Source organism: Lynx canadensis, chromosome E3 (assembly GCF_007474595.2).
Source record: "Lynx canadensis isolate LIC74 chromosome E3, mLynCan4.pri.v2, whole genome shotgun sequence".
NCBI lineage: Eukaryota > Metazoa > Chordata > Mammalia > Carnivora > Felidae > Lynx > Lynx canadensis.
Window position 1 is genome coordinate 40,304,975 of NC_044318.1, and position 26,868 is coordinate 40,331,842.

The 26,868-nt window shown below is 61.8% G+C and overlaps 2 protein-coding genes and 1 long non-coding RNA gene across 11 annotated transcripts in view; 1 reads left to right on the forward strand and 2 right to left on the reverse strand.

The window, feature by feature from the left end:
• CE3H7orf50 (chromosome E3 C7orf50 homolog) overlaps positions 1 to 26,868 on the forward strand; it is a 108,460-nt gene that overhangs the window by 61,725 nt on the left and 19,867 nt on the right. The window lies entirely within an intron of this gene.
• Positions 1,413 to 18,510, reverse strand: GPR146 (G protein-coupled receptor 146). 9 transcript variants are annotated; one of them, XR_003965509.1, is made up of 5 exons: positions 18,460 to 18,510; positions 17,167 to 17,282; positions 14,441 to 14,692; positions 4,587 to 7,099; positions 1,413 to 1,987 (listed from the first exon to the last, which is right to left on the reverse strand). XR_003965509.1 is itself a non-coding variant. In XM_030300141.1 (4 exons), exons 3-4 carry the CDS (start codon positions 14,453 to 14,455, stop codon positions 6,089 to 6,091), a joined length of 1,026 nt encoding a protein of 341 aa, XP_030156001.1. In that variant the 5' UTR covers positions 14,456 to 14,692; positions 17,187 to 17,282; positions 18,460 to 18,510; the 3' UTR covers positions 1,418 to 6,088. The 9 variants fall into 9 exon arrangements, 6 of the variants coding, with proteins under 6 accessions (XP_030156001.1, XP_030156000.1, XP_030156002.1 ...); XR_003965507.1 differs by having other exon boundaries at positions 1,418 to 4,138; XR_003965508.1 differs by having other exon boundaries at positions 1,418 to 1,987; positions 2,402 to 7,099.
• On the reverse strand, positions 15,605 to 17,160 carry LOC115503773. The gene is made up of 2 exons (XR_003965510.1): positions 16,290 to 17,160; positions 15,605 to 16,037 (listed from the first exon to the last, which is right to left on the reverse strand). It is a non-coding gene; the product is annotated as an uncharacterized LOC115503773 (long non-coding RNA).

Below are 26,868 nucleotides of genomic sequence, written 5' to 3' on the forward strand. Positions count from 1 at the left end.
TGTCCCAAACATGGCCAGGAGGAACCACTTCCAGCCGGGGCCTGGGTCCTGTCGGCACTGGGGGCGTGGCCGTGGTCATCTCCGTTTGTCCTCACTGCCTAGGTCAAGGTGCCCCAGGCCCTGCTCCGTGGAGCCCTGTCCCTTTGTAGTGGCGCTCCGCAGGCTTTGAGACTATGCACGGGAGGGGCAGCCCCGCAGAGCAGAGGCCGGCCTTGTGGGGCCTTCCAGCTGGCCGTTCACGGGCAGGCCCGGAGGCCGCGGGCGGGAGCACTTTCCCCTCCAGCCCCCTGCCACTCACCACCGCCTCTTTAGAGAGAGAGAGCCTTTTCAGCGTTTCTTTTTAAGTTTATTTATTTACTTGGTGCACACACGTGAGCTGGGGAGGGGCAGAGAGAGGGAGAGAGAGAGTCCCAAGCAGGCTCTGTGGGGGCCGCACAGAGCCCGAGGTGGGGCTTGATCCCACCCGTGAGATTGTGACCTGAGCCGAAGTCTGGAGTCGGAGTCGGATGCTTAACCGACAGAGCCACCCAGGCGCCCCTGCAACGTCTTTTAAACGCGTTTATAATCTTTGAACTGTCTCTTTCTCTCCTATGCTCCCTGACACGGCTTCAGCTGGCGATCGGAAATCTCTGTGTGGGGTTGCCCTCCCTGGAAACATAGTGCGCGGAGCCGAGCCGTAACCGCGCAGAAGTACGGCGTCCTAGGCCGGACTTGGCTGCTGTCCCTGTCTGCGCCAGGTTCTGCTGGCTCCAGTGTGTGTGTGTGTGCACACGTGTGTGCACACGCGTGTGTGTGCGGAGCAGCGCCTGGGTGCTCCGAGTGCTCCTCTCCACTGCTGCTGACCACGTGTTTTTGGAAAAGCGCAATGTGCCCTGAATTCCCTGAGTCACGTGGCATCCGCAGGGCGGAGTTTCCCTCGTCCGATTGTTGGGGAGCGCGGGGCGGGGTGTCTGCTCTTCCGCGGCTGGTTTGGGGTGAGAGCCCCCAAGGTATAAATCACCGAGCGCGACCCGCCGACCCTGACCACATGGGCCGTAAACCCTGCGAGAAGCACCCTGTGCGGGCGCGGTCAGGGTTCTGTGGCCGGCGCCCAGCTGCCCTGCAGGGCGAAGCTCTGCCGGCGGCCACTAGGTGGCGCCCCGCACACACGCCTGCTCTCCCAGCTGCCGAGAGGTTCCGAGTCCCGTGTTCCCTGCGGGAACCGAGAAACGTACCGCGCTCCGACTTCACAGCATTTCGGACGGTAGCATCGTTTCCTCGGTTCACGTGATGTTAGTGGCACACGGGCCCGCAAGAGCCTCCCGGGAAGCGGTTTTCAAATACCGGGAGGAGGGGCGAGAATGTCATAGCCACTCAACAAATGCTTGTCCCTGGGACTTCAGTGTTACACGCGTACGGAATGAGGCAAATCGTAAAATTCTTTGCGCCTCGCGTTCTTTATTAACGTAAGATGGGTAAATTGGGATTCTTTCATTCCCAGAGACTCCCTGTTCGTTACTCAGATTTACTCGCCGTGTGCACGGCACGCTCCCCTCTTGCCCGGGGGGACGAGGCCCTCCCGCCGGGGGACAGGCCCTCCCACACGGAGCCGCCGGGGCCACTCAGTTCTGTCCTCGGCCCTCGGGACGCGTCAGCAGTTGTCAAACGTCCGTTCTCGGGAAAGAACGTTTGCCAGACTTGGGGGGCTGTCTTCACGGGGCTCGGGGTGCGCCCCGCCCTGCCTGAGGGAGCGTGCGGGCACACGCTGCTGCTGTGCCACTGCAACAGAGGAGTAACGAACAAGTGGCGGGCCCGTGTCACCAGGGGAAATAGGCTAAGTCCCGTGCCGGTTTCTGCTACACGTCACACACCCCTGGAAATAGACATTTTGAGAATTCCGAAGGTGGGTGATTTGTGTCGAGTGACTTAAGTCTTCAAACGCGTGGGTTTTTCTTCAGCAGGATCTTCTTCGTGATTTACGTAGAACTCGAGGCAAACGGTACAACCTCTGGAAGAGACGCAACGGATGAGAAATGAAAAATCCCCCCCGTTTTCCAGCTGATTTTAAATCCAAGAACTTCACTTGTAATTTAGCTTCTTAATCATTTTCTCCAGGTTTATCCTTCACCACGTGCGTTCTATGAAGGACCGGGGGTCTGCCTTCCCGATGCATCTGCAGGAGATGCATTAGCAGGAGATCTGGTTTCCCGTGATAAATTTTATAACCTTCGTGAAGCAACCTAAAATTAAATTCACCTTCTAGAATCTTAAATAAGCACGACAAGGTAGATGAGTTGTTGTGATTAGCAAAATTAAGATTAACTTAAAAAGTATAATAGGAGGGACTGATAACAAAATTAATGGCCTTGGAACATAGACTTCCACTGGGAGACATCGAGATTGGTGAGTTAAAAAAACACACGTGTAATATGTACGATCACGTTCACAGTCTGCTGGAGCCTTTCCCGACCGACTCCTCATTCTTCTCTCAGCTCAGAATTCTTTCCATGTCTTGGGCCACGTGGCAGGAGCACTGGAGGCAGCGTCCAGTCGCCCCGGATCCAGTCCAGGTGACTGTGGATGGACAAAAGCCATGTGGGAAGCACACGGGGCTGGTGGCGGAGGTGTCCCCAGTGGGGAGAAGAGTACAGAGGCCAATCAAGCCGTGAGACCCGGGGATGCCGCGAAAGCAGCGGAGGGGTCTCCGTGAGACACCCAGCCTGCCACCCATCCCCGGGGGCCCTCTGTCACCGGCACGGGTGGGACCCGCTCAGGCCCCCCGGAGGTCACCAGAAACAAGCCAGGTTGCAACCAAAGCCACTGAGAAAGTGAAAACAAGACCATGATTTTCGGCCCCTCTTCTGTTTGGGGGAGCCCAGCTGGGGTGAGGGACTCCGGGGCTGTGGGCGGAGACCCACGTGGCTCTCGGCTCTGTGCCCTTGGGATCTCCCTCTTCTCCTAGGAGCTCTTTCTAGAGCAAAGAGCAGAACAGATGAGCGAGGAAAAGGGTCTTTTTATTTGAAATAGCACTGCCACCCCAAACCAGCCCACCCGCTGGGTCCCATGTCCCCTAAGAACAGTGTTGGCTTCCTGACCCAAGAGCCTGGCCGTGTGTGGTGGACCTGGGACTGACCCTGGCCCCAGCCCCACCCACCCGCTGTGAGAGGACGAGGACTGAGACTCCGTGACGGCAGGTGTGTGTGAGGTCAGAGGCCCCACGGCTGCAATGCCGGGCACCCTGCAACCTGCCATTCGCTCGGCCAACACGAGAGTTCCCCAGCGGAGCCGGGGCCACAGGACCCCCCGCCGTGCAGCCCATAGCTTGAGGAGTGGAGGGGGTCGGGTCTGAGACTTTCAGGACCGGGGGAAACCCTGCAGCAGAGGGGCGATGCGCCCTTCAGTAGAAATAGCACGTTCACGGACAGAGGCAACCCAGAACCTTCTCTAATTCTGCCCCTGATTTACTGGCCAGGAAGTAGATTAGGCCCCACCTGTCCAGAATTTCACAGCTACCAGGGGCGAGTAAGACCAGGACCCTGGTGTCCAGTGTATTTTCATGCTTCTGCACAGGCAGACTCTGAACTCAGTCATCGCATCACCCCGGAGGGGATATATTCTGCAGACAGAAACACAATGGCAACCAAGTCATGGGCTAAATCTCCCGAGAGACCAGGGCCAAATGGAGCGATTTCCCTGAATGGAATGTGGCAAAACACAGAGCCACACTTTGCCATCCTCGGATCAGATGTGTCAGAATTAAGTTTTCAGGTTGTCAAAAGTTAGTATGTTAATATCTCTGGTAAGGGACCAATCTCCAAAATACATAAAGCACTCCCACAACCCAGTAGCAAGATAAAATGTGATTACACAGGATGAGAACAGACATTTCTGCAAAGAACGCAGACGGCCAACGTGTACGTGAGAAGGTGCTCAGCGGCACTCGTCAGAGGAGCGTGTCAGAACCCCAGCGGGTGCTCCTCACGCCTGCTAGGGTGCCGCCACCAAGAGGACACCGAGCGCTGGCGAGGGAGTACGGGAAAGGGGTCCTCATGCACCGCTGGTGGGGATGCGCACTGCCGCAGCCACTGTGAAAACAGTACGGACGTGCCTCAGAAGTCAAAAGCAGGTCTACTTATCCAGTGATCGCACTTCTGGGTATCTACCCAAAGGAAACAAAAGCACTCAGTCAGAATGGTGTCTGCACCCCCGCGTTCACTGCCGCGTTATTCACAACAGACCAGACACAGAAGCAGCTGAGTGTCCCTTGACGGACAAGTGGATGAAGAAGAAGGGGGGGGGGTACACGCACCGCGGAATATTAGCCATAAACAGAAATGAAATCTGGCCACTTGCGACAACACGGACGGACCTGGAGAGCACTGTGCTAAGTGAGATAAGTCAAAGAGGAGTAGAACATGATCTCAGTGGTACAGGGGATCTTTAAGAAAAACAACCAAGGCCACGGAAGCAGCATGGATTGGTGGTTGCCGGGGCAGGGAGGAGAAACGGGTGAAGGGAGTCAGAAGGTAAAAATAAACAAATAAATAAATAAATACAGTGTATTGCTGAGCAGCGACAAAAAGCAACACACTTTTGGATGCACAAACCTAAACGCGGGTTGGAGTTCCCAAGCTGCCAGCCCCAGCCGCTCCCTGTCACCGTAACCCCGCAGGAAAGCGTAGGGTGACATATGAATGAGATCTTAAGGCGTGTGCATACTTCCGGCTGCTTTTGGCAAACGACCTACGTTCACCTGTTCTCTGCGTTTGCGCGCACACAGTTAACATGCTGTGTGTGCTGCGTGTTACGGGGCCCTGTGGGGCCGGGCCAGTGCCCCGTAATCACATTCACACTCCTCTTTCCTCAGAAAAGCGCTCTCCTACCGCTTCAGCTCAAGGTTTGCTACCAAGGGAATGTGCCGCAAACTTGAGAAACAAATCTTCCTGTTTTTAGAGCTTTGTGGGTTTCAGAGGTGCGGTTAGGGGGCTGCAGGCCTGTGGTGCGTCGTGACGTCGGGGTGCAGGTGAGCGGATGGTGTCGAGGAGAGCAGGGGGCTTCTACTGCCACGGTTTTAGAGCAGGTGTTTACGGGACGCGGCGTGGAAGGATCCAGGCACGCGCCGCGTCTGGCGAGGCAGGCTGCTGTCGGGTGCGAGGTGGCAGTGGTGGCCCCACGCTCTGCCCCGGTGCCAGACCGGGCTCCGCCTTGCAGGCCTGTGACTCCCCAGGCGGTCCCTCCCAGCTTCTGTGTTAGGTTGGAAATCCTCACCACGCTTTCTTCTCTTCGGTTTACTATTAGCGTGGGGTTCTGTGCACACTGTGGGGAGGTGGCTTCCACTGAAGACGGTTAGCTGAGGTCACCGGGGAGGGCAGCAGGGGTACCAGTTAAGGGCCCTCCGCCCAAGACCAGCCACACTGCTGGCCCTGTCCTTCTGAAGCATTTGCACGCTGCCTGTGTGCGTGGCACGGCATGCGCCTCTCCCCGCCTCACCGCACCCAGCACGACCCTGCGGTAGCAGGAGCCCGCCCGTCCGTCCAACGGGAGTGCCCTTCGTGTTGCTTCCTTCGCTTTCAGGCTTTGGTGACTTCTCTCGCATCTTTTTATAAGCGCAAGAGACAGAATCGGGTATTTTGCCAGCACGGAATATAAACACTGGATTTGGATTCTCCTGACTTCGTTCAGAAACCCAGGGTGGAGGCGGCCAGGCTGAGGACGCTATTGCGGGTGTGGCCCCGCACGACCGAGCAGTGCGTCCGCCCGAAGCAGGTGGGCAGGCAGCTGTTTTTCACGCCAGGCCCCTCCCGCCTTGGACCGCGCAGCCTTGGCCTGAGAGCGGCCTGTCTGGAAGCAGAAAACTTGGAGAGAACACGCCTCGTGCTGTTCTGGGTCCCGGCCTCAGCGACGTCCTGGGGAAGAGCGTGACAGAGCGGGCAGCGACAAAGTGCTGTGCATCCAGGTCAAGTGTCGGTCGCCTGTCTCCCAGGAGGGGGCCCGGACCGTGCCTCCGGGAAGTACGCCGTTGACTGCCCGTCCGATGACCCCACCCGGGGCACTGGTGGAGGCCCCAGGACCCGCGCTCAGCGAGCGGCTGCGACCCCAGCCGCCGGCTCTACGCCATCACCTGCTGTACCCCCGCTTGGTCCTGGGAGCAGCTCTGGCGCCCGCAGTGCATTTTCTTTATCAGCCGCCGGAGTCTGCTGGGGAAGTTTCTGTTGATGTAGCGGTAAAGGAGCGGCACCACGGAGCTGCTGGAGAAGGCCAGGAATCTCGCCACGTCCTTAGCGAAGAGCAGGATCCCCAGGTGGTGCCTGTCGACGGGCTTCCCCCGCAAGGCCAGCAGCGTGTGCCCCAGGAGGGTCAGGTAGTGAGGCGTCCAGAGCCCGAACTGCGTGCACACGGTGGCCACCAGGAGCCTGTGCACCGAGGGGTCCGGCCTCCCCGCGTCCTGGTCGAGCGGCGTGTCCGCCTTCCGGATCCTCGAGATGAGCGCGAGCGCGTAGAGCACGGCCAGGGCGGGGACCACGTAGCCGATGAACACCATGATGGCGTCCGCGGCCTGCGCGTCCCGCATCTTGGAACACTCGACGATCCTGGCGGCCACGTGGCTGCAGACGTAGAAGAGCAGGGAGGAGAAGCTGGTGAGCAGGGCCCCGCCCCAGACGAAGCCGCACACGTGTCGCGTGTTGTAGACGCTGGACATGTAGGTGCGCGGCAGCGCCCGCTCGATGTAGCAGTCGAGGCTGAGCAGGGCCGTGGAGTACATGGTCACCAGGGAGGAGACGTTGAACAGCACCAGCAGCGTGACGTGGGCCTCGCTGCCGAAGCCCCACAGGGCCCACCCGGAGGCGGTGGGGCCCAGCAGGTGCACGGGCGCCAGGGCGCTGAGCACCAGGCCCGCCACGGCCATGTTGACGAAGTAGACGTCAGGCATGGTCATGCTGCTCTGGTCGTGCAGGTTGACCAGGACGAGCAGGGCGTTGTAGCCCAGGCCGACGGGGACGCCGGCCACCAGGTAGAGCAGGGAGAAGGCGGACAGGACCAGATGCAGGTGCTGGCACAGCGGCTGGTCCTCCGCGCCGCCCGTGCCGTTGAGCGGGCCGCAGCTCCACATGATGGCGGGCTGCGGGAGAAAGCAGCGGAAGGTTAGCCAGAGCCCCGGGCCCCGCCAGCCCCTCAGAGATGCGGAGGTGGTGCCCGAAGGGAGCCTCGCCCCTTAACCTAGCAGGGCAAGGGCCAGAGACTGCGGGCCCTTCCAGAAGAACTCCGTCCCGAGCGTGCGTGTTCTGGGAGAGCCGGGTCGCTGTCCGTGGCTGCCTTGGGTCCTGAGCTGGGCCCGCAAGGTCCCGATGCGGCCGTGACCCTGACGGCCGCGGCGAGCCTCCCCGAGCCCGTTTCTAGAGAAACGTGAGCACTGGATGATGCGCCCGAGATCCCGCCGGGGAAGCCGCTTCGGGCAGCCTTCACGCTGCCTCCCGTCCTGGCTTCTCTCCGCCAAGCGGGGACACCCTGCAGGGCTCCCCACCCCCAGTCCTGGGCTCCCGTCCTGCCCCCCACCACCCAGTGGCTTTAAGCGAGCCCCGTGACCACCTCCTTTTCAACCTCTTTACCGAAAGGGGTTTTAGAAGGACGGGTGCCCGTGGCGCGGCACGCAGGGCCGTGATGCGTATGGGCCTTCCCACGACAGGGCGACCCTCCACAGCCTCCTGGGTGGGAACAGCAGGCCGCCACAGCCCTGCCCGGACCCTTCGCGGCGTGCGTGGGAATCGTGCGTCCGCCCGCCCTGCACACCTGCGTCTGCGGTCTGGTGGCCAGAGACCCGCCCCGTCTCTCCTGCCACCTGGGCTGCACCAGCACGCTGCGCCTCTGTCCCCGAGAGCGGGTGTGGGTGCCCACGTGGGAGCAGGTCGCGGGCAGCCGCACAGGCTGGCGTGTGACGGGCGCGCCCTGGACGCAGCTGGGAGAGCAGGAGGCGCTAAGCCAGGCGGTGGGAGCCCCACCTGAGGAGCGGCGCGGAAGTGGGGGTGGCCACCGTGGGTGAGAGGCTCACGCCTTGGTGTCCACCGGGCCGCCACGGGGCCCCGGTGATGGGGTTCCCTCGGAGGGAACCCTGCGCTGCGCTCCCGCCGTCCCCCCTCCCCGCTGGAGTGCAACCCAGTGGCCCGTGGTCTAGCACACGGGAGGCGTGGGTGTGCGGCTGGCCGGGAGGACCCACACGTGAGGAAAGAGCACACTCTTTCCGTGCAAAATGAATTTCGGCCCATCCTGATCTCCTGCTCCCAGAATAAGGAATCCCCTCGGGCGACCACGTGCGAAGTGCACGTTTGTTTCCTGGGCGTAGGGGCCGAGGGTTCTGCCAGCCCTGTTGCTGTTGGTGCCGGACCCCAGCCCCTGCCCACACCTGCCGCTGCACTGCAGGCTGGAGCCTGGCGTGGGGGCGGGGGCGTCGGGTGGGGACCAGGCGGTGAGCACAGACATCTACCTGCTGAGCCAGTGGGGCGCCAGGGGGTTAAGCAGGAAGCAAAGGGAGGTCGGGGTCCCCACAACAGGAGTGCGCCTGCATCGGCTGTGACGGGCAGGGGGGCAGGCGGCGCGGGAGCTCCCGTTCAGGGACGTCGAGTCAGTGGGAGTGTTTTGTAGTTCTCGTGAATGCCGCCCAGCAGCCCGTCAGACGGGAGTGATGCTCGGGGCCGGGCCGGCCGGATTCTGCCCACACGTGCTGATTACCTCACTTTTAGAAGCGTTCGCTGTAACCCACAGCCTGGGTCGGGTCCCTAAATCTACACCGCGCTCCTCAGCTTCTGGCCCTGGTGGGCGCCCTGCACCCCAGGAACCGGATCCCGGGGTGCAGCGGGGGCACTGGGCTGCTGGCATGTTCCTGGAACACCTGTGGCTCCTACAGGAAGCTTTGGTCTCCCAAAGCTGGGTGGGGGGGGGGGTCCCTTTTGTGTCATCTTTTAGCTGATTACACGGCCGGTTTCCACTCTGCTTCCTGAACTCATCCGGAGCTGGCTGTGGATGTTTAAGCGCGGTCTCCTCTCCGTTCTGGGCTCCTGCACACCGAACCGTGGCTCTGACCAAAGCGGGGGACAGCGAACGGGGGCCCATGGCGGTGGAGAGCTCGTCCACCGGACTTCACAGGCCTCGAGTCCCCAGGAAACACCGCGCATCCTTGCGGCCACCAGACGTTTCACATCCCATCGCATCCGTCTCTGCCGTGGTCAGCCCACAGGCAGACCCCCTCTGGTCTGGCCCTGCCTGGCTCACATCCTACCCCAGGGCCCGCGGGGCCTGCCCGAGGCGTCGCACCTACTCTCGTGTACCGGCCTCCCTCCTCGTAAGGAGACCGAGACGTGGAGCCGCAGCCCCACAAAAGGAAGGGCCTTCCGCCATCTTTAAGACCGGCGTTGAACTCACACGGGGTAGCTGCTAGCGAGAAAGGCGGGCTCGCGCTCGGCGCCCAGGCCGGGACCCCAGGGTTCGCGCTGCTGGTGTGACGAGCCCGTCCTTCCCTCCCGGTTCAGGTGTGGCGGGCGGGGGACACTCGGCACTCACCGCTCAGGGCGTCCCCCCCCCCCCCCCCGGCCCAGCCCCTCCCGGCCGCCCGTCCCCGGTGCAGCCACAGGTGCAGCCATAGCGGAGCCTTCGGCGCAGGCTGCTTACCTTTATCCCGAGCCCCGCGTTTCTGTGCGCCTGGACCGCAGACCCCGTCCGTGAGCAGCCAAGGGCGCCGAGAGGATCCTGTTTCTCTGCCCCCCACCCCCACCCCACCCCACCCCCGGGAGCTTATCAGCCGCAGCCGTGCAGCGCTGGCTTCCTGCGCGGGCGCGTGTGCGCGCTCGGTGCCCAGTGTGGACGCACACTTGTTTTCCTCCAGTAAATCACTCGGTCTCTGCCTCCCTTGGCAGGCACGGCGGCCCCTCCCCAGCTCTGTTTACGGCCGGTTTCACGGAATGAGGGTTGTGCCTGGAAGGGCCGGCCGGCACCGTCGGATCAGGCTCCTGCCCTGCCGCTCCGGTTTCGGGAGCACCCGCTTCCTCCCCCCTCTGCGCCCCCGGCCCGCTCTGGGTGGCGGGGCCGGTGCGATGAGGCTCGTCTGGAGCCCACGTGGCCGCTCCGGACACTCGGGGTGCTGGGCGTGTGCACAGACGAGTTCCTTTTTTCCCTCCGCGAGGAAGCTGGGTGGCCACTAAGGGCGGAACGCGGGCCTCCCTGAGAGTTACCCAGTCACCGTGGAGAGGGGCCGTGGCCGCCTGCCCTGGGGCGTGGCCCCGAGAGCTCTCCAAAGCGGGCACCGGTGGCTGAGGGCCAGGCTCGGGACCAGCAGGAAGAAGGGTGGGTGTCTTCTCGACGTCGCTGTGGAACACAGCCGGCCTGGAGCCTCCCGGCCGCGGGGTCAGAGCCGCGGCCCTGACTGCCCACGGCTGCCCCGTGGGGCCGCAGGAAGGGCCGCTGGCGGGCCGCCGCGCTGGGCTGAGGACGGCTCCGTTCTTGGGAAAGCCTCAGCCGGAACGCGGTCTGTTGAGAGCCTCCTTCCTAGTTCACGTGCTCGTGTGGCCCCAGCTCGCTTGTCGGAGGGGGCGCTGCGCGTGCACGGTTCCCACGCGGGTCAAGTACACGGGCGGCCGTGATCCGGATGCGGACGGTTCGCTTTCTCTAGGCCTGACGAGAGGCCTCGTCCTTTCGTTCCGGCAATCCTCCGGGGAGGCCAGCGGTGAGGAGCCGCCTTGTGTCACAAACGGGGCCGTCTGTCTGGCATTTGCCGAAGCTCGTCCCTGTCTTTGGAGGGGGAGTGGGGGAGGCAGAGGGTGCCACCGTCACGGAGGCTCCCGGACGGCCAAGCGCCTGCCTCGAGATGGGCTCGCCCGCGCCCTGTGCAGACAGAACGTGGGTCCCGGGGAGCACGGCTGGCAGAGCCAGCCGAGCCCGGGGTGTGGGCAGGTGGCACGGTGGACGCGCTCAGGAGGCCAGAACTGCCGCGTGTCGAGCGAGCAGGACGGGCCAGTGAGAGAAACACGCTCAGGTCTTGGAGCCGGTGGCGCTCGTCACAGCGTAGACATTGCGGAGACCGTGGGCGGGGGTGCCGCCCGGTCAGGGCCCGGCCCCGGTGCTGTTCCTCGGGGCCGCTGCCCGCCGCTCCGCACCCGGGAGCCCGCGGACGCCCCCACGCCCGCCCCCTTCCCGGCCCTGCCTTTCTCTGGTCCCCGGTTCCTTGCGGTGACCCCACTTCCCTTTTGTGCACTCTGGTTTTGCAAGTCCAGGAACCCGGGAACAGAGACTTCCCCTCAGGCTGCCCGGGAAGCAGGCCAACCTGGGAACAATGGTTTGGCTCCCGCCCTCCCGCGCAGGCCTCAGACCACCTTTCCAGCTCGCCAGTTCTCGGTTCACTTCCTTCGGCGAAAGAGGAAGTTGGGGCACAGCCGGCGGGGAGGCGGCCTCTCCAGGGCCGAGCAGGCCTGCGCTCCACTCTCCACCCGTTTTCATTTGGAAATCTGCCACGTTCTCCCCAAATGGCAGGATCGACAATCCCAACTTCCGGGCCCTGCCACCTGCCGCAGCCCCTCAGCTGACGGGGTCAGGGTCAGCGGGGACCCCGGTGGGCCTCCCATCCAGGCTGGCTCTCCAAACAGGCCGGTCCTGTCACCACACCTCCCCACTAGGACCCCTGGGCCCTTCCTTGCCGGAGCTCCCCGCTGCCTCCCTGGCCCCTTGTGCCTGCCCTCCTTTTCCACACGCTTTAGAGCCCTTTCCGGAAGGGTCCATTGGCAGAGACGCCTGGCCTGCTCTGCCCTTCCCGCCCCCGCTCCCTCGGTGCCACTCTGCCTCTGCTGGCCCTGCCTCTAGCCTCCCAAAGCCTCTTCCAAGACTCCTTCAGGACTGACACCCCATCATGTCCATCCAGGTGCCCTGTCTGCACCCACAGCGATGGCTGTGCCCACGGACCGGCACCCAGGGCCCCCCCGTGAGCCCCCGCTCCTGACAGCCCACCGTTTCACTGCAGCTGAGCTCTGGGACCGTCCCCGAACCTCTCCGCTCCTCCCAGGGTGGGTGTTCCAGGTCGGAGCCCCTTCCCGACCTCACGCCACCGGAGCCGAGAAGCACACGAAAAGCTGCGAACATCTTCCGTGAGCCCCCCTCCCCATCCCACCCCGGGTCTCCATGCATCCTCAAGACCCCCGCCGAGATGGGTCTGCGCTTCTCTGCGGTGTCATGAGCCCAGACCGCCAGCCGGCCTGGGTGCACAAAGCCAGGCGCCCCTGGCACGTTGGCAGGAATGGGCGCAGCAGGACCGCCGGGCCCCCACCCTCTGCTGGTCCAGAAGCGGGCCTCGGTGGTGACAGGCCAGCGCAGGGCGGGGGCTGCAGGAGTGCTGTGCGCCAGTATCTGGGCCGGGCGGCAAAAGGGAGGCGCTCTCCAGGCCAGCGACCACGCACCTGCTTGCGGCTGTCCAAGACAGACCAGGTTATGAGTTCATTCTGGCTTTTCCTGTAAAGGTGACTCACGTACCCTCTCTCTCTCCGAGAGCTTTCTGTGTGTTTCGTTCTCTAATCACGCTCAGAAGAAAGCCTCCGCACCATAAGGACTGGGCTGGCCTCTCCGGTGGCCACTCCCCTGCCCAGGCCTCTTCAAACGGCTTCGGGGCAGACGGCTTCGGGGCAGCACGGATCCAGGCCTGTGGGGCCAGTCGACAGGTGACCGAGGTGGGGGGAGGGCGGAGGAAGCCGCCTGGTGGAAGCAGGCACCGGGACTGGCCTGAGAGATGGCTGCACGAAGCCCCCCGCCCGGGGTGAGCCCTCAGCCGACTCGGACCATTACCGCGAACCCTTCGGCGGCTTGGCTGCGCACCCCAGAGGGGCGAGAGATCGCAAATGGCCTGTTCGTCCAGAAAAACCTGAGAGGACCCGGAGGCTGAGGGGGCACCCCTGCGCGAGGCTGGCCGTGCGGCGGGAACCCTTCGGAGGGAACAAGGCTGTGCTCGACGCTCCAGCGTGGGGGGGGTCGCCTCTGGGACCCGCAGAGGAGAGCGAGGCCGAGGTCCACAAGGGCAGGGTTTCTTGGTCAAAGCTGGCATTCCATTTGTGGACTTGGTGCCACGGCTTTGCCATCCAGGCCTCTCCGCGGGCTCACGGGGTGACCTCGGGCCAGCCTCTCAGAGGGCGCAGTAGTACGGTAGCCACCCCTGGCAGGGCAGGGGAGGCCTGACTAGCGCTTGTGGAGGATGGAGCGAGAGGCCACCGGGCGTGCAGGTGTCTCAGCATTTCTAGGGACTTAGTTTCTGGAGCCCTCTGTCTCCCTGCATCCCCTACAGAGGCCTGTGTGTCCTCAGCTGGCTGACAGTCATTTACTACAAATGCTCTCGGGTAGAAAAGAAAAGCCATTTACTTCCAAGACCACCTCTGGGCTTCAATAATTATTTTTCACGAAGGTGCTCTCCTGGACTTGTCATTGCCAGGCCCAGGAGGTGTCCCGGCCGCTCCTGGTCACGTGGGGGGGGGGGGGTCGCCCTGGAGCCGAGGGCCCCCCTGTGCTGGGTCAGGAGGTTCTTTGGCTGGACTGCCAGCTCAGCACATGAGTGTCCAAGGGCTGTCTGTCCCCCGCCTGGGGCATGAGCAGCTGGACAAGGCCAAGCGACTCACAGACCTGGAGGCCCTGACGGGGTGGGGGGGGGGGGGAGTCTGGCGCTGGCCTGGCGGCCCGTGGGCCCTGAACATGCCGCCTCCGTAGGGGTCACTCTGCAGACAACCGTGAGGCCCTGCTGCGAGAGCAGGTGCACAGTGGCAGTGGTGGCCTAGTGTCCAGAGCAGCAGGGGTGATGGCCAGGCCTGGGTGACGGAGGGGGACAGACGGGGACAGCACAGCGGGGCTGCAGGTAGGCTGCCTGAGGCAGGAGAGCACCGGTCCTCAATGCCTCTGCTTTCAGGCACTGCCCTGGCCAACTCCTGTCCCGCACAGGAGACTCTGCAGCGGGACCTCCACGGTACAGGAGGCCGCTTACGCGGAGACTTGAGCCTTGCAGAGGGGGCTCAGTTAGTGCCCGTGACCTGGCTCAGCGAGCTCTCAGGACAGCCCTGTGGAGCCTCCGGGGTGAGGCTCTGCTCACCCACCGGGTGGTGCCCGTGACGCAGGTTCTGTGCTGCCTCAGTTTCCCCAGCTTAGGAGCTCAGGTACCTGGAGCGCGACCGGGTGGGCCTGGGTGAGTCCCCGGCGTGGGGACGAGGAGGATCTGAGCCCGCACCCTCCTCCCCAGGCGCGCTGGGTGCCCAGAACGCTGGTGCGTGAACCTGCGCTCCGAATCGGTCACCTGAGACACGGCGAGAGGAAACCCACCGGGAGGAGGTGTGAGCACGTGACCACCTGTCGCAGGCCCAGCGGGGCTGTCGGGGGACAGGAGCGAGTTCACAGGCTCTGCGGGCTGGGTTAGGGCTTTGGTGACACACAGCGATTTTCCTGGTGTTGCACTCACATTCAACTGGGGCATAAGTAAGCGTGTGCTTCCCTCGCGTGTGCTTCCCTCGCGTGCGCTCACGGCGTGCAGACAAGCCGGGACGCAGGACGGCTCTGGTCCGTTCTTTTCCAGCCCTCCCTTAGGAGGACGCCGGAGAGGCCTCTCCGCAGCGACTGGCCCTCCTCTTCACTGCTGGCAAGGCCCACCCGCCTGTTAGGCGGCCTGTTGGAAGCACTTTGAGGCAAGACATCGGCGGCTTGCTTTCTGTGCCTTTTCAAAGAAGACAAGATGGTATAAACCAGCCCGTCAAAACCGCACGTCTGTAAGCAACGGGAATGCGCTTGGCTGAGGCGCAGAGTGATCTCCGTGCAGACCGGGGCCAGGAGTGGGTCCAAGCAGCATGGGTGGGGGGTGGCTGAGCTGCTGCAGGGACGGGCAGGGGTCACGCCTGCTGCAGGGATGGGCAGGGGTCACGCCTGCTGGGAACCCTGCCTGCACACGCACAGACCCGGCAGACGTGAAAAACCAGCAAAGAGGAGTCACGCCGTTGAAAGGTAGCTGAGCTGGTCTCTCTAAAACCTTACCTGGTTTCCTTGCTTTGTTATCAGGAAACCCCGTCCTCTGGTGTGGGGCCCATCTGGGCCGGGCACCTGCCCCCCACCCCCTGCCGGGGCCGGGCGGGGGTGAACACAGCTTCCCTCGTCCCTCGTCCACTGCTGTATGCACACACTGGTCCCTTGCCTAGACTGCCTTTCCTCGATTCTCCGTTCCTTTGTGAAGTGCTAACTCACTCCTGAAGTTTTATTTTGGCATCAGCGCCCCGGGGAGCCCTCCCTGACTGCTGTCCCCACCCCCCAGCCAGTCCTGCTGAGAGCTCTCTGAGCTCTCTAAGCTCTCTGAACGGGGGGGGGTGATTTGTGCCAGAAGCCTGGTTGGGGAGGAGGACCGTTAGGTCACAGGCTCCTCCCCAAGGTGAGCACCAGAACCCCATGTAGTAGAAGGGACAGCAGACAGTGGGAGAGCTTCTTGAGGGGGGCACAGGGCTGCGAGGCCCGGGCAGTGCACCCTGCTTGGGCAGACAGCCCGGCCGGGCTGATGGTCCTGTGGGTTGTTTCTATTTGACATAGACCCGCCGTGCACCGTGAGACTCAGCTTCAGATGAATGTTCTAGAGCAATCAGAATGCTTTGAAAACGACTCCTGGATGTTTATTTCCTTTTGTAATAACGGGCAGAGGCTTCAGCTACAATTAACATCCAGCTGGCAGGAGCCAGACACTCCGGAAAGGCTGATGTTTTCATAGGTTTTCAATGTAGAGGGCTTGCACATACTGATTCCTATCGCAAACGCTGCGCCTTCCCGGGGTGTGATAAGAAGCTGTTCTTCTACAGATGGCTTGTTCTGAATTTTATAGCTTTTTGCTTTTTACTGCTCTCGATTGCAGAGCAGTGAGTGGGCCGGGCAACCTGGCTGAGCCGCATAAACAAAGAGCCGCCTCCCTCTCCCTGGAAGAGAGCAGGCTTGTCTGCCAGCTCAGGAAGGGCTGCGGGGGGCTGAGACCAGGCCGCCCGGTCCGGGCCAGCGGGGCGCCTGTGCAGGCCACCGGCTTCCTTTCCCTGGAAGGAGATGGGACACACACTCTTTTGTCTGCGGGAGCACTAGTTTCTTGGGCTGTTTTGTTCCCTGACTGACTTGGTTTGTGGCTCATGCTCCTTCCAGGCACCCCAGGCCAGGGGGAAACACAGAGACTCGCTCAGAAATTCAAAGGCCTGAGAACAGACCAAGTCTCCCATTTCAGACTCTGGGCAGGCCTGGCACCCCATCTGGGTTCCCGACCTCCCCTAGCTATTAACTAGGTGTGCTCTTACCTGGGGCGGGGGGGGGGGTTGCTCAGAGCCCCTCATCTGGTCACCGCCTGCAGTCATTTCCGAGGGAGCAACCAGCTGGCTGTCTGTACTCAGAGTTGCTTCCTGGTGTGCTGGGTTCTAATTAAAACTGGGAAGCCCTTGGGCACGCCCCCCCCCCCCCCCGGCAGGTATGGGAGGAAGGGGGCCAGGCCAGGCCTGCTGGGGGACACACAGGACACCCGGCCCATTTCACCCTGTCCTGCTACTCCAGGACGTCCTGCTTGCACATGGGGCCCCCAGGGGACAGGACTCTGCTCCCCAGTGGGGCCGTGTCTTGGCATCTCCAGTTAGAGGGAAAACCAGCCTTTTTCTTATCTAGACTGAGGACTGAGTCCTCTCCGCTCTTTGATGCCCAGGTGGTAATTTGGGTCCTAGGCCTGAGACCCCCGTGGGCACACGCGGCCTGAGGCTGCCCAGTTATACAAGTGGCTTTAGGCTTTGAGCCAGCAGCAAGCAAGAGGAAATAACCAGGAAACACTGTTTAAGGAAGAAGGAGCACGGTTTTGTCACGCGCACGAACGTGGAGGAGCTCACCCCCCACCCCCCTGCTAGCAACCCCCAAGACGTGGCCCTGCTATGTGGTTGGCTCCTTAAGGGCCAGGTGGCAGCTGTTTTCTCAGGATTCCAAATGACATCCTAGGGCCGTGGACGGGTGCAGCAGCCCCAGGACCCCCCTCCCCCGGCCCCCGGAGGCAGCACAGCCCTCTTCCCACCTGTAAATCAAACAAGCGGATTTCCCAACAGCGATCTCGGCAAGGATGTCACTTTCTCGCCATGTAATAGGTACAGTCTGTCTCCACAGCCCACAGCCCACACGACCCACATCAGGTGGACGTACCTTGGCTTCCATCAACCTACCATGCGCTCTGACTTGCGGGAACGCCAGGTCAACGCTGACGGTTACGTCCTGGCCTCGAGCCGCGTCCCTCTATCCCCTGGAGGTTTCCATCCTGACTGGAGAGGCAGGACACCCCATGGTCAGAGAGCGGCGTGTGGCCCCGGGCCACGGGCTTTCCGCTCTGGCCCAGCTTCCTGTGTCGAGGGGCCTGGTAAGCACTCCCCAAATACGAGCTCCAGTTTTTAGAAGCTAGGTGTCGAGAGGCCTGCTTCGTTCGGGGAGAGAGCAGAGGTTCTGGTCTGGAGAGCCGGGCCCCACAGCAGTTCCTTTAGGAGCTCTGCCGCGGGCCACGGACGGTGGCGCACGCTGTGCGTAATTATTGATAGCGCCTCTGTTCGCTCCCAGCCGTGCCCCAGCTAGACCCGGTGGGGACACTGGAGGATCTGGTCGCCGTGCATGAGCAGCCCGGGAACAGGGTCGGAGCCATTTTGGTCCCACTCTTGTGTTTGCAGAGGGCTCTGGGAGATCTCAGAGGAGGGCCTCTCCGGTGAGGGGACATCACCTGCGCAGGCTCCCTCAGGCTCCCCCCAAGAGACGAGGCCCAGCCTCGGGACCAGAGCCGAGGTGTCCGGGCAGCACTGGCTGCCCGCAGAGCAGGTGGGTGTTCAAAGGCTGGGGGCCACTGCCTTCCTAGGAAGTTTTGCGGGAGCCTTTCCATACCCAGGGGAGTCACGTTTTCAGCAAGTGTCCGAGACAGTCGGCAACAGACTTGATAACTGCACTCAGACGTAGTTCCAGAACTTACTAAAAATTGTGTAATCACAAAGAGGAGGGAAGCTATAAGCACGGCCAGCCGTCAGCCTCCTTTCCCTCTCCCCCCCTCCCCCTCCCCCTCCCCCTCCCCGCAGGACACCGGAGGAACCCTCCACAGGTTAATGACCGCAGGGCGGCTGCCCGGTTAGCTCAGCGGGAGGGCTGCCCCAGGCTGGGGACAGCGCCCCCACCCCGCCCGCAAGTGGACCGGTGCCCCCAAACCTCTGGGGAACAACGCCTCCACCCCACAAGGGGACAGTGCCCCCAAACCCCTGGGAGACGGCGCCTCCAGCCCCCCAAAGGACGGCAACCCCAACCCCCCCCTCCCCAAGAGGACAGCGCCAGGGCGGGGCCGAGGCACCCGAAAGTCCCAGCGGAGCACTGGCCGTGCGGGGCCGCCACAGCCCGGGGCTCGCTGTCCGCGCGGGCCGAGCCCCCGAGCGTGCCCGCCGCTCGACCCCGCGTTGGGCGCCCACTCACCGGCTCGCTGGGCCGCGGGGCGGGCGGCTCCGGGCTCCGAGGCGGCGGGGCTCAAGGCGCGCACGCCGCACGGGCCTGTGTACACACGTGACCGCCGCCCGCCCCGCCCCCGGCCGGCCCCGCCCCGCACTCCCGCCGCGCGGGGCGGGGGCGGGGCGGAGCACGTCCTGTGACCCGAGGTCAGCCGGGTGCGGGACGCGAACCCCGGCCGCTGAGGTGGGCCGGGGGGGCCCCCAAAGCGCTGGTGCTGGTCGTACCGCCGAGTCAGAACGCGCTCTAATCTGCAGGGGACAGCGCCCCCCGCTCCCTCCGAAGGCTGTAATCTGGTCCTTCCAGGCGCACCTGCACCTCCCCAAAGCGCGCCTGCTGTCTCCAAGTTCACCCCTTACTTCTGGTCGTAGGAATTTGCCAGCCGAGCCGGCCACGGGGAGACACGGTGTACCGTCTGCAGCCGCATTCATTTCGTAGCTGTGGTCACGATTAAAAGTCGGGAGAGTTTAAAGAACAAGGAGGTTTACTTTGCTGTAATTAGTACCTTAGCGCCTTCTAATTTAATGAAGATCCGTGGTGCGACCGGGGGTTGAACGGGAGAGCGGTCGAGGCAGTTAGCATCCCAGGGCCGCCTGCTTGCTCAGGGCTCCACCCCAGGCCGGCCCGCCTCACAGGTCAGCTTCCTGACCACGGATTAGAGACGGAAGTTGGGGTCAGCTGGGGGACCAGACTCCCTGTGGTAAAAGGGCAGAGCAGAGTCCAGGTCACTTGTGGACCCCACCGCCCGCTTGGCCCTGTCGTCATTGCCTTACCTTGCTTCTCCACCCAACGCCAGAAGTGGGTTTAGAGCAGAGAGCCGCCTGAGAGCGGGCCACGTGTCCCCCAACGCCTCGACCAGCCACGGTCGTCCAGCACTCAGCTCAGACAGCTGGAGAGACCCCTCTTTGCCAGCTCCTGCCCTAGGCCCTCAGAACAGCCTTGGAAGGTTTTTACTTCCACGTTTTATCAGCTCTTAAGACCTCATTAGTGCTACCCGCGCCGTTGTCTTATGAACCACTAAAAAGAAAACAGCTTGCCACAATTAAGTTCTGACACTGCCGGTTAGAAGAAGCATCCTGTTTTTAAAGGTGTTGAAGTGAGAGAGAAAATGTGTTTTAGCAGCAGTGAAATGCAGGATTCCCATTTTAAGTTGCACTGAGGCTCAGAAAACGTAAGGAACCTGCCCAAGGTCACACAGCCCCTGGTGGGGTCCGGATGTGAGCCCAGATGAGTTCTCTTACCAATGCACCCAAGTAAACGTTATCGCCTTCGTATGAGTGGCCTTGGCAGAATTCCTGGTCACAGTCCCCGGGACGCCAGGTATAACGCGGTCTGCCCATAGGATGTTGCGCAGCCGTTTGCAACTGCGGAGAGCTGACATGTAGTACCGCCTAAGCCACTTAGCGTCAGGTCACCCACACTGCCTTCTCTGCAAAGAAGGCCTCTGCCAGGAATGCCAGCGGGGCCGGGAAGGACAGCACAGTGTCAGGGCCACCCACCTGCAGCTGAGCCAAGGTCTGCACCTTCTAGCACTCTCTAGCTGGCTCACGTAAATCTCCCTCCGAGGGCGACAGCTTTGTGCCTTGTTGGCAGCTGCTCCCTGACTGTTCTGGCCGATTGCTGTGCAAGAGCCGAATGTCTGTGGGGACAGCACCACCGTCCTGGGCGGACGGAGTTGGTGTGCGAGCGTGACCTGATTCCTCCCGGGTTTCTGACCGCCTCACGCTCAGGCGTCCGTTTTCGAAAACCACACGGAGCTAGCCGTCCCCCGACTGCTGGTGTGGGTTCCTGAGGAGCAGGGGCTGTGTGCCCCCGGGCCCCAGGGCTGTGCTTCCCGCAGCCGCTCTCCCTGTGGTCACAAGGCCGGTGCCCTAATTGTGCACCGCGCTCTGCAGCGAAGAGGGAGGCCGCAGCCCAGTGTTTTGCTGAGGTCACGGGGCCGCCTCTCCATGGATTACAGAAACATCACAATGGCCCTTTGCTCACCACATTCTGGAGACTTGGCGGGTATTCCTGGTGACTGGAGTGGCAGCAGACAAGATGGGCTGGGCTGCATTCCACACTGAGGGGACTCTGCTACCCAGAGTTTGTTTGCATGTGGTCATTCTCTGGGGGGGGGAGGGGGGGGCTGGAGACGATGATGGGGAGGGTTACAGCTGCCTTGGCTGAAATGGCAGGGCCAGCTTCCTTTTGGAGATGCCCCTTCTCTCATAAGTATGTGCTCACACTGGATATTTGGTCCTAGGTGATGTGTCGATCAGGGGCCCGGAATGTTCGGAGTTAACTTGTTAGTTCTTGTGAGTCCGGTTTAGAGAAAGGTTCTATATCTGGACTTCTTCGTGGCTCTGTTGATGTAAGTTAATGTTCTTCAGGGCTCCCTCGAACTGTGGACTCTGATAAGGAGCGTGGAGGGCTTGGCGAGAGAGACCCAGCCTGGAAAGGCCAGTGGTGTAGGCGGGAGGCGTGCGGCCGGCGGCCGGCGCAGAGCCCGGGACGGCGGTTTGTGTGTCCTCCCCACAGGTTCACGTGCCCCCAGAGTCGGAGCCCAACTTGGCATTTCATCTGATCAAACTTTCCTGCCACAAGTGTAGCCGAAGAGCTCACGATTCAGCTTTCACACGATGGGGTGAGTAAAGACCCTCTGTCTTCTCACAATGATTTTTTGCGTATCTTACACTGAACACACACACGTGTAACACTAACCCTAAAAACAGAACCCCCAGTTATTTTACCAGGATAGTAGCTCGTTCCGTATTCCAGAATGGCAAAGGAATCGCACTTACCACGGGCAAACCGTGGTGACCCCCGAGTGCGTCTGAGAATAGAAGGGAGGGGGGGGCGCTGCTCAGGACGAGAGCCCCTCCGAGGAGGCCAGAGGGCGGCTTCTCCCTGGCTGGGCTGCTGCCGAGAGAAACCTCCTTCCTCCTGCCGCCAGGCAGGTGCCCAGCCTGGGGCTCCTCTCCTCATTGGCCTGGGGCACGATGGAGCTCTGTGTTTGGGGGTCAGAAGTACGTGCTGAGGCTGGATGCGATGCTCGATGCTCGGGCTTTGCTTGGGGCAAGGCAGGGGCCCGAGGCGGGGGCAGGAAGGGGAGGCGCGACGATTCAGTATACGGTCTCCTGTGTGTGTTCGAATCTCCTGTAAAATTTCCGAAAGAGGGGGCCAAACAAAGAATGTGCCGCTGCCCGTGGGCCGGGCCTGGGCGCAGCTCCACGGGCTCGCAGGTCCCCGCAGGGCTCCCCGGGACCCCGGGACGGCCCCCCACCCCCCGCGTCCCAGCCTCGGCCCGGGAAGGGGCCTGGTGGGTGTGCAGACTGTGGGCGCTGAGCCCCTGCGGGGGTCGGTGGGTGCGCGGAGGAATCTTGATGCCGTTTGCCTTTTCTCCTCCCAAGCCTTTCGCCGGTGTTAAAGACAGTGCGTATGGAAGCGCTTCCTGCACAGAACAGGAGTGGGCGCACTTCGAACGGCACCCCTGGGTGTCAGCTCCACCCCCCACCCCCGCCCCCGGCTGCGCCCACCTGCCCCTTAGGCCCCGCCTGCTGTCTGCTGAAGCCAGAGGGCTGCTGTTTGCACGACGGCAAAGGACCCCAGCCCCCGGATCCGGCCAGCGTCCTGCCAGCCCGGGGGCTTCCGCAAAGACCGGGTGACTGTCCTGCTTGCTTCCCCCGGCGCAGCCTGTCCAAGCCTGTCCATGCCGGTCCGTTCCCCCTCGTGACAGAGGGGCCGGGGGCTTGGCCGCGGGGCGTCTGTCCAGGCCTGGAGCTGGGCGAGCACCGAGCCAGGCGGGGTCCCCTCACTCCTGGCTCGGGCTGTACGAGCTCCTGTGGGGCCGCCTGGTCCAAGCCACACCCAGTCCCTCCAGACTAGAGGCACAGACGTTGCTGTTTTAGGTTCGGTTTCTGTTCTGGAGGGCACTCTCTCCTTTTGGCTTTTTATGTTTAAATAATTATAGATTCCCAGGAAGTTGCAAAAATAGCAGGGAGGGGTCGCTTGCACCTTTCACCCACTTTGCCCTGACGGCTATGTTTTACACGACTCTGCACAAAACATTGTGTGTCCCACCTCCACCGCCTAATCCAGACACCGAGCGCCCCCCCCACCCCTGCTGCCCCGTCACGCCACCCCTCCCTCTTCCTGGCAACCGCGGATCTGCTCTGTAATCATGTCCTTTTGAGGATGTTATATACACGGAGCCACTCAGTGTGTGTCTTTTGGGGACTGGCTCTTTTCCTGATCCTCACGTCCTGAGATTCAAGCTGTTGTTGTCCATCAACGGACGTCCTTTTTACTTCCACGCGGCAGTCCGCGGTACAGAGTTTGTGCCCCGTCGTTCAGTCAGAGGCCAGTTTGGCACTATTCCAGGTAAAGCTGCTGAGCGGTTGTGACAGGATTTTGTGTGGAAGTAAGTTTTCAGGTCCCAGTTGCTGGGTCACGTGCTATGTGCATGTGCGGTTTAAGAACCAGCCAAGGGGCGCCTGGGCGGCTTCGTGGGTTAAGCGTCCGACTTCGGCTCAGGTCATGATCTCACAGTTCGTGGGTTCGAGCCCCACGTCGGGCTTTGTGCTGACGGCTCGGAGCTGGAGCCTCCTTGGGATTCTGTGTCTCCCTCTCTCTGTCCCTCCCCTGCTCGTGCTCTGTGTCAAAAATAAATAAACATGAAAAAAAAAGAACCAACCAAACCGTTTTCCAGGGCGGCTGTAGCAGTCCTGCGTTCCTACCAGCCGTGTGTGAGGTCCACGCCGGGCGCTGTCGCTGCTGGTTTGAGCTGCCCTCCTCGCCGGTGGGAGTGGAGCGGCCTCCTCCTGCTCTGATGCCTTCTCTGCCCTGATGCCTGGTGACGGCACGCACCGCGTCCCGTGCTTTGCCACCCATAGCCCTTTGGTGGCACGTCCCCGAGTTCTTCCCCATTTTCTGATTGGGTTGTTTGTCTGCTTTCGTCGAGGACGGCTGTCCACCGTTCCAGCGTCCTACAGAGTAGTCTCCCTGCTGGAAAATTCCTCCGTGGCCTGCCCGTTCATCCCTGTCCTCCGCCCACAAAACCCCCAGCACCCACCGGTCTTTTACCGTCTCCACAGTTTTGCCTTTTCCAGAACATCCTAGAGTTGGAGTCATTCAGCACGAAACCTTTTCAGACTGGCTTCCTTCACTCAGTAACACGCACTGAAGGCTAGTCCCTGCCTCTTCATGGCTCGACGGCTCAGTTTTCAGGGCCAAACGACACTCCTTTGCCTGGACGGTCCACGGTCTGTTTACGCACTCGCCCGCTGAAGAACACGGTTGTTTCCAAACGTGGGCAGTTGTGAATAAAGCTGCCGTAAACGTCTGGGTGCAGGTTTTGGTGTGCACGTAACTTCTCAGTTCCTTTCGGTAAGTAGCAAGGAGCAGGATGACTGGACCGCAGGGTGAGAGTAGGCGCATTTTGTCCGAAACGGCCAAACCGGCTTGCAAAGTGGCTGCACCGTGTCGCGTTGCCACGGGCGGGGCCGGAGATTCCCGCTGCTCCGTGTCCACGCTGGCGGCCACCGCGTCGTGGACCCTTCTGACAGGCGCGTGTGAGATAGGACGCCGAGTGCCTGCCCCCTGTTCATCTTCTGTGGTTCGAGGTTTGTTTTTTGCCTATGACCGTCCAGGACCGTTTGTTGAAGAGACTCTTTTCTCCAGTGAAGTACCTGTACACCTTTGCCAAAACTCCAAGTGCTAATGAGGTGGTTTGGGGTTCTCTGTTCTCTTCCGTTCACTCGTGCACCTGTCCCTCCGTCGGCGCCACACGGTCTTAATGGTGGCAGCTCTGTGATAATTGTGGAAATCGAGTAGAGGGACTCTTCTACTTTATCTTCCTTTTCCAAAATTGCTCTAAATATTCTTCTTCTAAATATCCCTTTTCTTTTCCGTGGAAATTTTAGGGTCATCTCGTACACCTGCACGGAAAGTCTCGCTGGGGTTTTGCATTGAACCAGCGTCTCGTCTCGTGGAGAACAGACCTCTTCACTGTGCTGTGTTCGGTCCGTGAACACAGTAGGTCTCCATTGATTTAGACGTTCTCTGATTTCTTTTCGTCTGATTTCCTTTCCCGTGTTCAGCGCATAGATGCTGTACGCATGTCATTGGGTTTACGACCTCGTGGGTTTTTTGCAAGCGGTTGTAGGTGGCACTGGATTTTGAGTTTGAGTTTCTGTGTGTTGACTGCCAAGTCACGGAAACACAGTTGACACACGCACGTTGCTCTCGTCCTGCAACCTTGCCGAATTCATGAGTTCTTGGAGTTGTCTTGTAGGCTCCTTGGGCTTCGTGTGTTGGTCACCGTGCCGTCTACAAATACAGACCGTTGTATTTCTTCTTTTCCAACCTGCATGCCTTTGATTCCCCTTTCCTGCTTCATCGTGCTGGCTAGAACTCACTAGCAGTGGCCAGAGGATCTCTGTGCCCTTTCCCTGGTCTCGTGGGGAGGGGAGGGACGCGGACGTTATTTACCAAGCGGACAAGACTTCCCGCCACGAGTAGTTTCTTGAGGATTTAGATCACTGCTGCCATTTGAATTTTGTCAGACGCTTTTTCTGTGTCGGTCGATATGCTTGTGTGATACTTTGTCTTTTGCCTGTCGATAGGGTGGCTTCTACGGATTGGGTCTTGAATGTTGAATCGGCCTCACATCCCTCATTGAACAAGCCCCGCTCAGTTGTGAGGTACAGTTCTTCTTATATGTTGCTGACTAGGGTCTTTGCACATTTATTTGTGAGGGATCTGGGTCTGTAGTTTGCTGGTCCTGTACTGTTTTTGCCTGGTTTTGGTGTCAGGGCGGTGCTGGCTTTGTGGTCGTGCTGGGAAGTGATCCCTCCTCTCCCGTGTCGTGGGAGGGACCGGCCGCCTGGAGTTGGGTGACTCAGCGGTTAACAGAATTCCAGTGAAGCCCCACTCCCCTGGGCAGGAGACCCGGGGCTCTGCTTTGCAAGGCGCCGCCGTGGGGGGGGGGGGGGGGGGTGGGTTGCTGGGCCACCCCGAAGGCCCTGGGCTATACTTGGCTTGGCTGTCGCCCGATCAATCGCGGCCGACAGCAGACCCTCTTTACCTGGGGCCTTACCCCCCCCCCACCCCTCCACCACACACAGTTTCTGTCCACGCCGGGCCTGTCCCTGGAGGCTAAGTGGGACGGAGGTGCCGGCGCGGGAGCTCTGTGGGCCGTGCCTGCCGGTGTCCGGGTTCCAGGAGGGCCACGTCCGGGCCATGTCCTCACGCGGTGGAAGGGGCGAGGGAGCTCTCTGGGTCTCTCTTGTGAAGGCACCGATCCCATTCCCGAGGCTCTGCCCTCATGACCCGTGCACCTCCCCAGGGTCCCACCCCCAACTACCATCACGCCAGGGATTAGGTTCGAACATACGAATTTGGGGGAAACGCCAACACTCGGTCCGTGGCTGCAGGCATTTTCGTCTGTTTTGTGCCCACAGCATAGCCCGCGATCAGAGTCAGAGGAGCCTTCGGTGTGAAGACGTGGCCCGACGACCCCTCCTCCTAACCAGGAGCCAAGTTTCGGGGGGTGGGGGGTGGGGGCGGAGTTCTGGGGTCCCTTGGGACGGGAGAGCTGGTGCCAGGTGCCGCTCCTTCCGCCAGCTGGGCCGTCCGCAAGGGTTCTCTGGCTGTACCAGGTCCCGCGCAGAACCAGGCGCGAGGACAGCGGCCCTGTGCCTGCTGCTGCTGACGAGGCCCGGGGCCAGACAGCCGCCGGGAGGCCGGGCCTGGCAGCACCTGCTTGGGGTAGAGCTTCCACGGGCCCAGCGTCCGGGCCCAGCGTGAGGCCCGCGCATGTGCCCCTGGGGGTCCAGAGCGCCTCACACAGGGCCTGGAAGGGACACTGTCGCGGGTAGGCAGCCCCCCCCCCACCGAGCCCCAGGTTCCTTGCCTCTGAAGTGTGGGGACAGGGTGGCCGGGAGGGAGAGACGAGTGGAGGGCACGAAGGCACCCTCTCAGCCACGCGGCCCTGCGTGTGGTGCACCCATCGGCACCGCCCTCCCTGCTGCCAGACCGGCTCCCGCCCCTTCCCACTCAGGTCTCCCAGGGCTGCTCTGGAGTCACCGGAAGCAGACTGGTGTGAAGAAAGCCATCAATCAGAGGGCCTGAAGGCTGTGTAGTGACGCCGGAATGCACTAGAAAATCAGCACGTGGGTCCTCTGGGACTGAGAGGTCCCCCAACGGCAGTCTTGGAAACTTTTTAAAAACCATTTCCGGGTTTCCTTACCTGTAAAGTGGGGGTGCTGATGCCTGCATCGCAGGGATGAAGCAAGACAGCACAGGTGGAAGACATCTGGCACAGAGGCTGAGGTCTCCGGCGGGCGGGGCTCCTCCCTGCCCTCCCCTCCCCTGCATCCGTCCAGCTGTGGCCCAGGC